This window comes from Lissotriton vulgaris, chromosome 8 (assembly GCF_964263255.1).
Source record: "Lissotriton vulgaris chromosome 8, aLisVul1.2, whole genome shotgun sequence".
In the NCBI taxonomy this organism is placed as follows: Eukaryota; Metazoa; Chordata; class Amphibia; order Caudata; family Salamandridae; genus Lissotriton; species Lissotriton vulgaris.
In genome coordinates, this window is record NC_141696.1 from 1,308,850,558 (window position 1) to 1,308,863,008 (window position 12,451).

A 12,451-nucleotide genomic window follows, 5' to 3' on the forward strand; every position below is an offset into this window, starting at 1 on the left:
GAAAATCCATCTGCAGGACCATGGCTCAATCCAGCTCTCTGCTCCCCTGCAAGGTCTAACCCTTGCAATGAAATAGACCATCTCCACAACTTAGGAATCTTTCCCTTCATAGTCATTCACCATTTTAGTGGCTTATGATCCGTTTGCACCACAAACTTAGTGCCAAACAAATATGGGCAGAACTTACACAAGGCCCACAGTGGCAACGTTTTTTTTATCAGTGGCCTCCCAGTTCTGCTCTCTGTCTAGTAATCTCCTACTATTAAAGGCTACTTGATGCTCTATACCTTTGTCATCCAGTTGAGCTAACACCGCTACAACTCCTTTGTCAGAGACATCTGTCTGTACAATGAAAGGCTGACTGTAGTCAGGCGCTTTCAATGCTGGTACAGTACATGATGCCTTTTTCAGATCCTCAAATGCTTTTTGACACTCTGCAGTTAATATTACCTTCCTGGGCTGCTTCAGTGCAGTCAATGGGGCAACTCGACTTCAAAGTTGGCAGCAAAATTGCTGTAATACCTGATAAGTCCTTAGAAGGCCATCACTTCAGACTTCTCTGGAGGTACCTCCCACTCCATCGCAGACTGGATCTTAGCATCTAACAGGAGAATCTTCACAATCCCCACCTCATGCCCGAAGTTGACTACAGAGAATTGCCCCACCTGATACTTAATTACCATGATAGTTTTGCCTCCTGTATCCTAGCCTACATCTGCTCCTGGTGCCTGAGGTGGTCTTTCCATGAATTTGTGAACACCACAATGTCATCTAAATACGCCACACAGAACTCTTCCAATCCTGCGAGAATTTGGCTCACCAGGTGCGGAAAAGTGGCAGGAGCATTCTTCAACCCAAAGTGCATCACCTTAAATTCATACAGGCTCTCTGGCATAGGCAATGCAGTCTGCTCCTCAGTGCCAAAACGATCTCCCAAGATCCAAGCTACATAAGAAAAACAGCCAATCATGCAAAGGGCTGTCCCAAATTCAACTCCACGTATTCTGACCACAGACAGCTAAAATCAGTAGGCAAGCCTTAAAAATAATATGGTCATGGTGGTCGCCAAGGAGAGGACAGTCTTCAGTAGTTCCTTTTATTTGGGCACAGGCATTTTTAGTAGTACATAATATTGTTTGGGTGTCTGAGTTGTATGGCGAGCGTACGGAGGACTAGCATGGAGCTGCAGGACACAATCCCATCCAGTCAGTGCGTGCGATAACAGAAAGTCGTGGCTAGAATTTAGTTTAACCCCTTGTATGCTGATGACGAACCCCAGCCGTCATGCACTACGGTGCTCGTGTGCTGATGACGGCTGGGGTTCGTCATGGCCCGCCCCTGTTCATTTGTTTACCGCACAGCGGCGGAAACGGGCCAGCAGCGAAGGGGTTAAGTTCTACATAACAGGTTAGTTAATTTAGCCTAAATTGGATTTTTATGGAGATCAGATTAATGTTTTGTTTTAGGTTCATCTATCAACCTTACCAGTAAGGCATTACACACAGTCCAAGTACAAGAAAGTGTATGACTAACCTTAGTTCATTTCTGTGCTTTTCCATTTGCATGCTGTTTTTCTTTGTCTTGTAGTGAGTGTTTGTAGTGTGCCTTTGGGCTGAGTTCTAACCACTAGAGTGAAGTGCTAATACAGATAAAGTGACAAACCAACTGTGTAAGCTTAGACATGTACTTTGTAACATAATTTTGTTTTAGTAGAAGTGATTGTGCTGTCAGGTTTGTTACAGCGTAGGAGTTTGCCTGGAGCTGCTTTATCACTCAGTATGTCTTCTGACAATTTTCTCTTAAACTTCAGGTCATTTCACTCTTGCCGTCCATATCCTACTATTTTTCAGTTTTTTAAATTGCATGCGTGTTACAAGGCGATTTATGCTCAGGCACCAAGTTCTTTCATACTGATAGCTCTCTTACTCATAATCAAACCATTATGTTACAAATGTACATTTTCTGTGTCGACTGCTAAAACTTCGAATTCTTTTCCCATTTCACTCCGTTCAATCGGTGTTCTAACACTTCATTAGGAATCTACAAAAAATACCTATTTTCCCTTCCTTAATTATAGAGCAGTCTGGCAGCCTGTTCCTGGCTAATCATACACTATAAAAAATAATATCCAGTCCCTCCATCACAGGTTTGTTAAGTAACTTGCATACTGTCCCATCTGCTTCGGGCACTGGTGTAACTTCCTTTTTAACCAAAACCCATCCTCTGCCTACAGCAATACATAGTTTTTATTCAGAGCTTGCTTCCTGCAGGTGGAGCTTCTTCTTTTGTGTTACATCTTCATTAAAAGGTACGCAGAAAATATTAGCATTAATAACTTTTTTAAGGCTGAAGTTATCATTTTTGACTTGTACAAACCATCAACATTTACCTGACCACGCTCCATTGCAAATCAGCTCTTAAGAGCACCCAGGTTATGTTGTACAGCACCCCATGAACTAGCAACAACATTTTGCTTTCTGATTACTTTTCAAACTTTTTTTTAATTAACTGTAACTTCTTATCCCTATCTCTAGTTTTCCCCTTTTTGTATACTCTGTGTGTTCTAAACATTTACAAATGTTTAATGGTCAGCTTATTGATTTTAGGACCCTAAGGAGGGTGCTGGTGCACGATTACCCAGAAAGGGACATTTTCGGACAATTGAAGCTGGCCTCCTGCAGTTGTAATCAGGTGAAGGTGCAGTGAGAGAAATAAAACAGCCTTCCAAAGGTCTCTCTACTTGAATAAGGCAGGGCAGTCCATGACATGCCAATTAAGAAAGGTTGAAAAAGGCCTTGTAATGCTTCCTGACCGAGTGAGATGTGCGTTGGCTTCCAGCAGTAAGTGTAGAAGAGAAGGGAAACCAAGAAATCACCCATTGGGCTATCCAAGAAGATAGCTTGAGGTTGACGAGAGAGCTTCTCGGTGGAGATAGAAGGGTAGCAGGAGTTCTCCCTAATTTGCCTTGCATTGAAATTGAACCCTATGTTTTGACTGAGGATACCCTAAAACTCTGAGCGATTCCTTCAGAAGGCTTCACTGAAGGGGGGGAGGGCATGTGACGGTATTGCAGGACACCTTTGCTAGCTGTCATTGAACTCTTGGTACTCACTAGACAATTTATAGTCGGTAACACGTGCAGTAGTGAGATTTCAGAACACTTACTATTTCTGCCTACTGACTGTGCTCTACCTCCTGAGGAGGGAGGTGATTGTCCAAGGCAGTGTGTGTCAGTCTGGCCATAAGTTAGAATGATTGTCATTGCCTTTGGACATTTGAGTTGGGGCTTTTGAGTGTGAACAGTTAGTCTACAGCTTTGAGCTACTCAGAGCTCACTGAATCTGATTTTAGGGAGCAGGCATCCCAGAGAATAGTAATGACTTGGATGCAGCTGCAGCCCGCAGTGGTGGGAACATAGACCATATTGTCTCTCTTCCTGAAACAGAGTTTCTGTATATGATCAATGGCTAAAACTAAATTGATTCTTGCACTATTGAAATGCACAATACCGCAACTGTGGATAACTATCTTGACTGCCGTACACTTTTTTTTTTAGGAGTCAGAAGATGAGTGGATCGAATCAACCACAGTTACCCAGTCACCTAGTATTGAAAAGGCATGGAAAATTAATAAAGAGCAGTCCGGCAAAGATGAAACAGCTGCTCCTGTCCAGGTGAGATTACGCAGATAATTAAAGCAACTGATCATTAAAGCAATTTCATTCAACTAGTTGCTAGTTTCAATCAATCAATCAATCAGTGACACTTATAAAGCGCGCTACATACCCGTGGGGTCTCAAGGCGCTGGGGGGGGGGGAGCCGCTACTGCTCGAACAGCCAGGTCTTCAGCTTCTTCCTGAAGGAGAGGTGGTCTTGGGTCAGGCGCAGGTCGGTCGGGAGGGAGTTCCAGGTCTTGGCGGCCAGGTGGGAGAAGGACCTTCCTCCTGTAGTCGCTCTTCGGATGCGGGGGACGGCGGCGAGGGCGTGGTTGGCTGATCGGAGGTGGCGTTTGGGAGCGTAGAAGTTGACTCGGCTGTTGAGGTAGCTCGGGCCTTGGTCGTGTAGGGCTTTGTGTGCGTGGGTGAGGAGGCGGAAGGTGATTCTTTTGTTGACGGGGAGCCAGTGAAGGTCTCGCAGATGTCCGGAGATGTGGCTGGTTCGTGGGATGTCGAGGATGAGTCTGGCTGAGGCGTTCTGGATCCGCTGGAGTCTCTTCTGGAGCTTGGCGGTGGTCCCGGCGTAGAGGGCGTTGCCGTAGTCCAGTCGGCTGGTGACGAGGGCCTGGGTGACGGTCTTCCTGGTCTCGGTGGGGATCCACCAGAAGATCTTCCGTAGCATGCGTAGGATGTTGAAGCATGCCGAGGAGACGTTGTTGACTTGCCTGGTCATGGAGAGGGAGGAGTCCAGGATGAAGCCCAGGTTGCGTGCATGGTCTGTCGGTTTGGGTGCGGTGCCCAGGGCGGGAGGCCACCAGGAGTCGTCCCAGGCGGAGGGAGAGGAGCCCAGGATGAGGACCTCCGTCTTGTCCGATTCTTGGGGATTCTGTGCCATAAAGGAGAAACTGTTGCCTTTGGAACCTTTCATTCTTGCAGGCAGGAGTATTACTTAAGAAAAAGTTTAATCATTACTGTCTTTTCCTGTTTAGGTCTCGCCTGCGTGGGCTACGCACATGCGCAGTCTCGCTGGCGTGATTTTATGTTTTTGAGGAGCTTTGAGTATCGGGTTTGAAGCCCCGCCCCTCTTTCCCATTGGCCGGCGTCACCGTTTATGCTAAACGGTCGCCAGCCATTGGGAAAGAGTTTTGTCTGACGTAGACTTTTCTCTTTTTCTACCGTCCCACTTGGACGGCCTCGCCTGCTTTCCGTTCAAGTCGCAAAGGATTTCTTATCTTTATGGGGCCATGTGTTTAAACACATAGTCCCATAAAGATAAGAAATTGTCACGACAGAAGGAAAGCAGGCTACATGTTTATTTTTGCATCGCGCTTTCAAGCGAGATGCAAAAATAAACAGTGGCTTAAACATGCAGGTCGCAGAAACGAGTCTGGGCAAGCTAGAGGCACCACTTTCAGGTGTGCACTGCATTTCCTTTATTGCGGCTGTATGGCTAGTGCACTCGTTCTTTGACACACACTCTTATGTTCACCACTAAGCGTGCGTCGTGCAACGAGAGCCGGATTAATACAATGGAAAGTATTTGCGGCTGTGTTACAAGGCCTAGAGGTGTGATTCATTCACGAAAGAACAATTTCATTCCACTTTCTAAACTGAAAATTGATAGGAACGACCGTTGCATTAAAATGTTAATATCCCCCACCCCCTCTTTTAGCTCATGTATTCTACAAGGCTTTCAGCATAGCCCTTGTTCGCACAGGCTACTGCCAATATATATTTTACAAAGTCCCCCTTAATACCATGTTTTAATCTGTGAGCATCACCTTGTTAAAATCAGCGCGACCATGATGGGGACCGAGTACAACATATTTACCAGCAAAGACAGGCTACCTACTGCAATACTCAGTAGGAGAAAATATGTAATTCCAAGGCTATTTACACACCACAAAGCCCCTTGAAGTCTCTTTGGAAAGCACTGCAACACAAAGTTCACACAAAAGCTATAGGTATGAAATTCTTTCACTGGAAGGCCTTTTGTCTGAATTTCAGTCCAGAATAAACTGAATTTATAGTATTGAGCTTTCATTTTAACATCGCGGGTATCGTTATTTTAATTTGGAGAACTTCAAGCCCGCTTTTATTTTAAAATCGCGGGTTTCATTATTTTAACTTGGAGAACTACAAGCCCGCTTTCATTTTAACATCGCAGGTTTCATTATTTTAATTTGGAGAGGCTGTCTCTGTGTGCTACAGGGTGAATTGAATTAGATCCCGGGTTGTATGTAGACTGCAATGGAGGAGGCAGGGTCTGCAGAAACCTGTGTACTGCGCGCCGAATGTGGAGTGTGTGTTTTCATGACAGTGCTGAGAAGGCTTCCTGTTTGACAGGGTTACTGTACGGCTTCCCGCAGGAAGAAGCAGCTAGACTAGTTAGCGATGTCCGTCCTTTAGGTTGTTGGTAGTTCAGTTATCGCACTCGCTCCCCCCTCCCACGCCGGCCACCTCTCCACAGAGTAGCGCATCTCGTCGCCTCATTATCATGGCATAAGACAAAGGGCGGCAGAATCGGCTCCTCTGAAGAGTCTGCAGTGGCAATGCATGAAGCCGGGGAAGCCTAGAGTCACTGAAGCTAAAAAAGCAAAATGTTCAGCAATACAATTTTGCACTCTAAAATCGTCTGGCCGAAGGTTGTCTTGTGGAGAAATCCCTCGATAAAGTGCTTGAAAAGGAGATGTGTGGTTTGCAAAAGATCACGGAGAATAAAAATGCCTTAAGTGCTGGGTACCTGTTCAGATCAAATTTCGACCTTCTATTCAACATTTTGTGCAAATCACAACAGTCGTATGCCGAGCCTTTTACCTTTTATTTGAATCTTGCATATTCGAGGTACGTTTTGTTTGATGTTTGTGTGCACTTGGAGCTATGCTTGCTCTGGAGTTGTTGCAATAGGGACAGTTGAGCGCCTCTTGGTGCGTAACTGTGGGGTGGTAACATTTGACTACACAGTGAAAATGACCTACCTTGCAGACGCGGTTTATAAATGCGCAATACATTTATTTACAAATGATGCGTCGGCTGGAGCCTCTGATGGATAAAATGCGGAGTCAGAAATATCCGGCTTCAGTCCTACCTGAAAGTTTCGCGATCTGCTGAGCTCACCGAGCTATTGCACCCAGCTGTGGAATGAAAACAGAGCTTCATGGCTGACTACGAAATCTTGCTTCCAGACCCTCTTGCTGAATTTGGAATGACTTTTGACCTCAGATGCATTATACTTGCTTTGACTCTAGGAATAACGCGCGATAATTCCAAAGAGTAACACAAACAAGGTGCCTCTTATCTCTCCGGAGTAAAGAGCAGGTTTCACCTGTAAAAGCAGTATGGTGTGTGCACTGTGTTGGGGTGCAAAGTGGAGATGCAAGCATCAACCAACATTAAAAATGCAATAGGTCTCGCCTTTCATTAAGTGAAAGCCATTTGCTTTGCTATAAAATACCATTAGCAAAGCAAATGGCTTTAACTTAATCAAAGGCGAGACCTATTGCATTTTCAAATGCTTGTTAACATGTACCTCCTTGTGAAATCTAAGGTTCTTTTGCCGCAAAGGTTCTTTTGCAGCAATGTAACAACAAGTTTAAAATAACTTTAATTACCCATTATCTACAAGGGTTGGCATTACATATCTGTATGTTGTATTGTTAGGATAATTAGCCACAAAGAAAATGTTCTTTTTTTTTAAGCTGGTACTGTTGGTTAAATAGATAACTTTAAACGATGCTTTACAAAGTTGTTTGGTGATCTCACTGGAAACTAAGACTTGGCAGAGGAGAAACGGAAGAGTAGATTTGTGGTCACTATCCACACCTAACTTGTAACTCTTTCCCACTTCCAGCCTTCCATAAAGTAACTGACACTAACTAATGACTGGCTTGAAACTAAATTGGGTCACTAAGTTGTCACTCTGAGGTGTGAATGATTAATAACCAGTACACTGTAAATTGGCCATATATGCCAGGTTCACCCCTAGCACCTATGTTAAAATGTGTAGTATTTTACTGTTTCCTTGTGACACTTGCCAGTCAATGTGGTGGAAGCTAATGGCTCCCTGCTCAACCTCTCTTGCTAGAATATTCATTATCAATTATAACCTTTGAAAGTGGCAGCTAAATGCTTTTCAATGTGCAATCGAATTTAAAATGATTTCACTTGGAATGTAGTTATTAGAAGCCAGACTCACTGCCAAACTCCCACTCCATTCTCGCACATCCAAACACTTCAAGGACTGCCACTGGCTCGTCATCTACAAATGTGCCCACAAACTCTTGAGAGTGTGGAAGCAGGTGGAGGCAACAGTGATGATCCCGTTAGACATCAAGATTTGATTGTCGATTACAATCCCTAGACTCCTAGCCAAGCTGGACATACTTGGCATTGATCCTATTTCCGAGAACAACCAGGCACAGGATCAGAGACGGGTGCTGGTTCCGAATAGGAACTACTTCTGTCTTGTCGGTGTTAAGTTTTAGGCAGTTTTCTTTCATCCAGTTCGCAACTTCGGACATGCAGCTCGTAAATTTCACCTAAGTGGTTAAGGTGTCTTCCACTAGAGAGAGAGAGGATGAGGCGGGTGTTGTCGGCATAAGATGAGACTGAGTCTGTGAGTGTGGATGATAATGGTGAAAGTGGTCATGTAGATATTGAATAGAGCAGGGCTGGGCAATGAACCTTGAGGGACAACGCTGACTGTTTAGGTGTGTCCTGAGAGAAAGGATTTAATCCATCTGATTACTGGTCTGCGGCTCCCAGTCTGGTGTAGGCATTGAGAGAGGATGGGATGGGAGATACTGTTGAAGATGGCTGAGTGATCAGGTAGGATGAATGCCGCTGTATCCCTCTTGTCCATGATATGGCGAATGCCATTGGTGACATCGATGAGGGCAGTCTCGGCTGTGGTTGAGTTTGACTTCAGATTGAGAGGGTTCCAGGAGATGGGTGGCCAGTCAGTTGTTTATAAGCTTTTCTAGCACTTTGGCCAGGTAGAGGAGGAGAAACCTAAAACTAGCATAGTGGAGCAGTCCACATTTCATAACAATATGAGGCATACGACTGCTACATTGCTATGCTAGCGTCGCCACACTGTTGGTGTAGCGTGTGTATTTTCCTCTTCTTGAAATTTGCTATGGGTTAGCTCTGTGGCACAGTGCTCGTCTCCGCTATTAGGCAGTAATCAGCAGTTGAGAGGTTTAGACTAGCAGCGATGGGTGAATCTACTCAAGTGTTCTAAATGCAGCTTCAGCGCTATCTTTCCCTGGGTTCAAGTTCTGTCATTGTCTGTAAACCTGTATCGAAAGGACCTAGCTCTATTGTTAGATTCTTATCCTCCGCAGCAATAACCAACAGCGCTGTGTCCTTGTGCATGAGACCGTTGAACTACATTGTAAAAAGGCAAACATGACTTCTGCCCAATCTAAATCTTTTAGAGAGAATGATCAACATGTGGGCGAGTCAAGAACAATCTGTCACTAGTGCTTCCTAAAAATGTGGTTATAAGATAAGGTCTAGTGAGAGCTATGCTGACAATCATAGGACAAAGAACAGGGTTGAAAATGACACATCACTCAGAAAAACGAAACCTTTTTAAATAGGATTTGAGAGACCATCAATTCATTGCGACTGATTGGCAGTGAAGCCTATTAGAGGTTTACATTTTTAACAAGCAATCAAATAGGCTGGATGTATTTTAGGGTGAAGCAACTTGTAAGAACAACTCTATAACGCATCTAAGACTAAGTCAAGAAAGTGTGTTCAATTGCCAATTGTTTACATGTATATTAGTCTTAGGATGACAGGTGTCCTTGTTAAGTGCGAATAGGCAGGGCTAATTAGTGATGTATGATAATGTGCCAGTAACGCTGCTGGAGAAGATGAACCTGTTTCACAAAGAAAGAAGTACATATGCATTCACAGATTCATATTTATGTGCAAATGTAGAGTCCCTGGAAATGGATTTACACCAGCCCTTGTCTAAAAGTAAACACCAGCCCCTTTTCCAGTGTGGAAAGGGGAAAGAGGGGAGTTTGTGACAAACAGTAGCGCTTGTGAGCAAGCATTCACAAACGTACAAGGCTAACCATCGCTTGGAACATCCACCTTCCTACCTCTTGAGTTATACTTACATTTGCTCTTGTGGTGGGGATCTCCATACTCATAAATGGGCGCACGTCTGCCAGGATACCTTTTGTGAGTTCTTGGCAGGTGTAAGTAAGGTGAAATTATTTGTAAGCAAAGATTCAAGTTAAAATTTACCTTTGTGAAATGGCTCTTAGTGTATATATTGTGACAAACGACTTGTTGCCTTACCTGAATGCTCACAGTTTTTACAGACATGTGGAATTGCATTGTTTGTGAAAGGTCTGATTCTGCACAGCTCATTCTTTGCCTGCTGGGATGGAAACCAAGCGAATATCAAGGTATCCTATGCTTGCACAAGCTCAAAAGGATTATCTGCAAAAACAAGGCACAGTCGCTCAGCAGTACATCTGTGTTTGACTGTCTTCTTTTTCAGTATTCGCCATAAATGAATTGCTGATTCATACTGACACACACCAGTGATATATTACATGAGCAAACTGGGAGGCACACAATCCTAAGGTTTGTCCTTTGAAGCACAAGCCACCTCAAGGTGGCTGATAGCCAGAGAACTTCAGCTCATTGTGGTTCATCTTCCAGCTGTAGACAGTGAAAAAGCAGATGCTCTCAACAGGTCAAAGAAAACCACAGGTGGGTACTAAATAATGAAGTGCTACACAACATTTGAGCTTTCTACATGTAGACTCGTTTGCCTCTCCGCATAATGCTCAACCTTTGCCTCCAGATTCCATTTGACATTAGCCAAATAAATACTCTTTTTGTCGATTAGTTAGACAGATTTCTCTCTGCTTTCCTACTAATCTCTGTTATGCAATTGACACCCTCCAAAGACAGGGTGATTCTGATCTTTCCAGAATGTGCTCACCAGTGGATCCCCTCCACATAACAGAATGCCAATGGAAGAAGCTAAAGTACAGATCTCTTTGCAAGTTCTATAGTCATAGCCTGCTCCCCCCATTGTTCTATCAAGCTTTGCTCTCTAAACATCCATATGGACATCAGGATCCACTGCAAAACAGTACTGATATTCTAAATTAGGCCAGATAATCTTTTTCCATAAAATCTTGAGTGTTTAAATGAAAAAGACTCTGAACGTATGCCCGCAAAATGCAATTCTTACAAAGTGTCTAGAAGATATTTGCAAATTTTTTTGTGCTTAAAAAAATTGGGGCTGCCGTTCTAATTAAACTAACTTCAGAAATTTTAGCTTACAGAAAGTGTACTTTACAAGCTTTTATTTAAAAATACACTTAATAAAAGAAATTGTTTTTTTATTTGTAGTGAGACATACTTTAAGGTAGCAACTTTGACACCATTTTACCCATATGACTCCATATCGTCAATATTGACAAAACTGCCACTGTTTTTCTCCTTTCTACTAAGATCATCAATATCTCCCTTACCCCTGACCAACGGAAAACTGCTGCTCACAGATTTATTATGCCTCTCTGGATGGCAACAGAACCATATTAACTAGGATATTTTGCTCAACATGATCAGCGTTGTTTTCCATACTTCATTTCTGCAGGAGAAAATGTGAGCACTTTTCTCGGTCAGGGTTCTGGGGCTTCACTGGCTGCCACCCAAGGCTAGGATTTCATTTAAAGTATGCTGCTTTACATGAAATGCCTTCTGCTATCTCCTTATCTGACCAAATCTCTGACCATCGATAGTAGTCAACAGGGACTGGAGAAAAGCCCCCCCCCGCCTAAATCTGGAAACTCCTGAGTTCAAAACATCCATTGCTTGTGTCTAATCCTTTGCTTGTGCTGCAACTGTTCTATGGAACTCTGTCTTAAACATTAAGGACTCAAGCAAACCTCCTGTGTTTCAGGAAAACACATCTGTTCGAGGCATATGAGCTGCAGAATATATAATTGTGCATAGATCGCCATCTGGTGTTGGGCTCGAATGTCTTTTGATTTGGAAGACGTTCTTTGTAGTCACGAGGTAGGTGACTCCTCCCTAGGACGATAGTGCGCATGGGCATCGACTCCATCATCAGATTGGTTTTTTCCGCCATCGTGTTTGGATGTAAATTGCTGCGCTCCGGGTCGGTGTCGTACTGGAACCCCCTTCGACATGCAATCCCTCACTGCTCAACGGTATCGTTTCGATCTTGTTCCCTACGACGCGCATCCAAAAATTCATCAAGACCTTCGATTCTGGTCGTCGACACGGGCCGTTGGGCCTATCTGCGCCATCAGGCTCTGCAGTCAATGGAAAGAGCTCCATTTAAAAAAATGTCCCCTGTGTGGTGCTAAATTCCCACACACTGATCTCCACGAGGTCTGTAACCTTTGCCTATCTCCAGAACACGAGGACAAAGACTGCAAGACATGTGTTACCTTCAGATCAAAGAAGACCATCCGTGATTGTCGGGCTCGATGTCACATAATGTCTCGATCAACTACCTCGGCGCCGGACGACATCTTTGATGCTGGCCCTTATGTTCCAGAACAACAAGAACCGGAGGATGAAGACATCCGCGGCTCTGAGGCCGACGAGTCAGATGCCGAGGATCAGACGATTACTCCCGGTCAACGGATCATGAGTACCCAGATCCAGACCCCTGCCCCAAACAAATGATAAGGCTCCGGTGACGCCTTTCGGGCTCGGGTCGACACTGCGATAATACTTCAGATTCCTCGGGCTCTGCTCCGAAGTCCAGAGACAAGCCTTCAGGCG

General features: G+C 44.2%; 1 protein-coding gene across 1 annotated transcript in view; it reads left to right on the forward strand.

The window, feature by feature from the left end:
* Positions 1-12,451, forward strand: part of CWF19L2 (CWF19 like cell cycle control factor 2) — a 1,214,198-nt gene that overhangs the window by 157,233 nt on the left and 1,044,514 nt on the right. Inside the window, exon 4 of the mRNA XM_086935247.1 lies at positions 3,557-3,673. Coding sequence (XP_086791373.1) covers positions 3,557-3,673 — 117 coding nt within the window. The remainder of the gene's footprint in view (positions 1-3,556; positions 3,674-12,451) is intronic.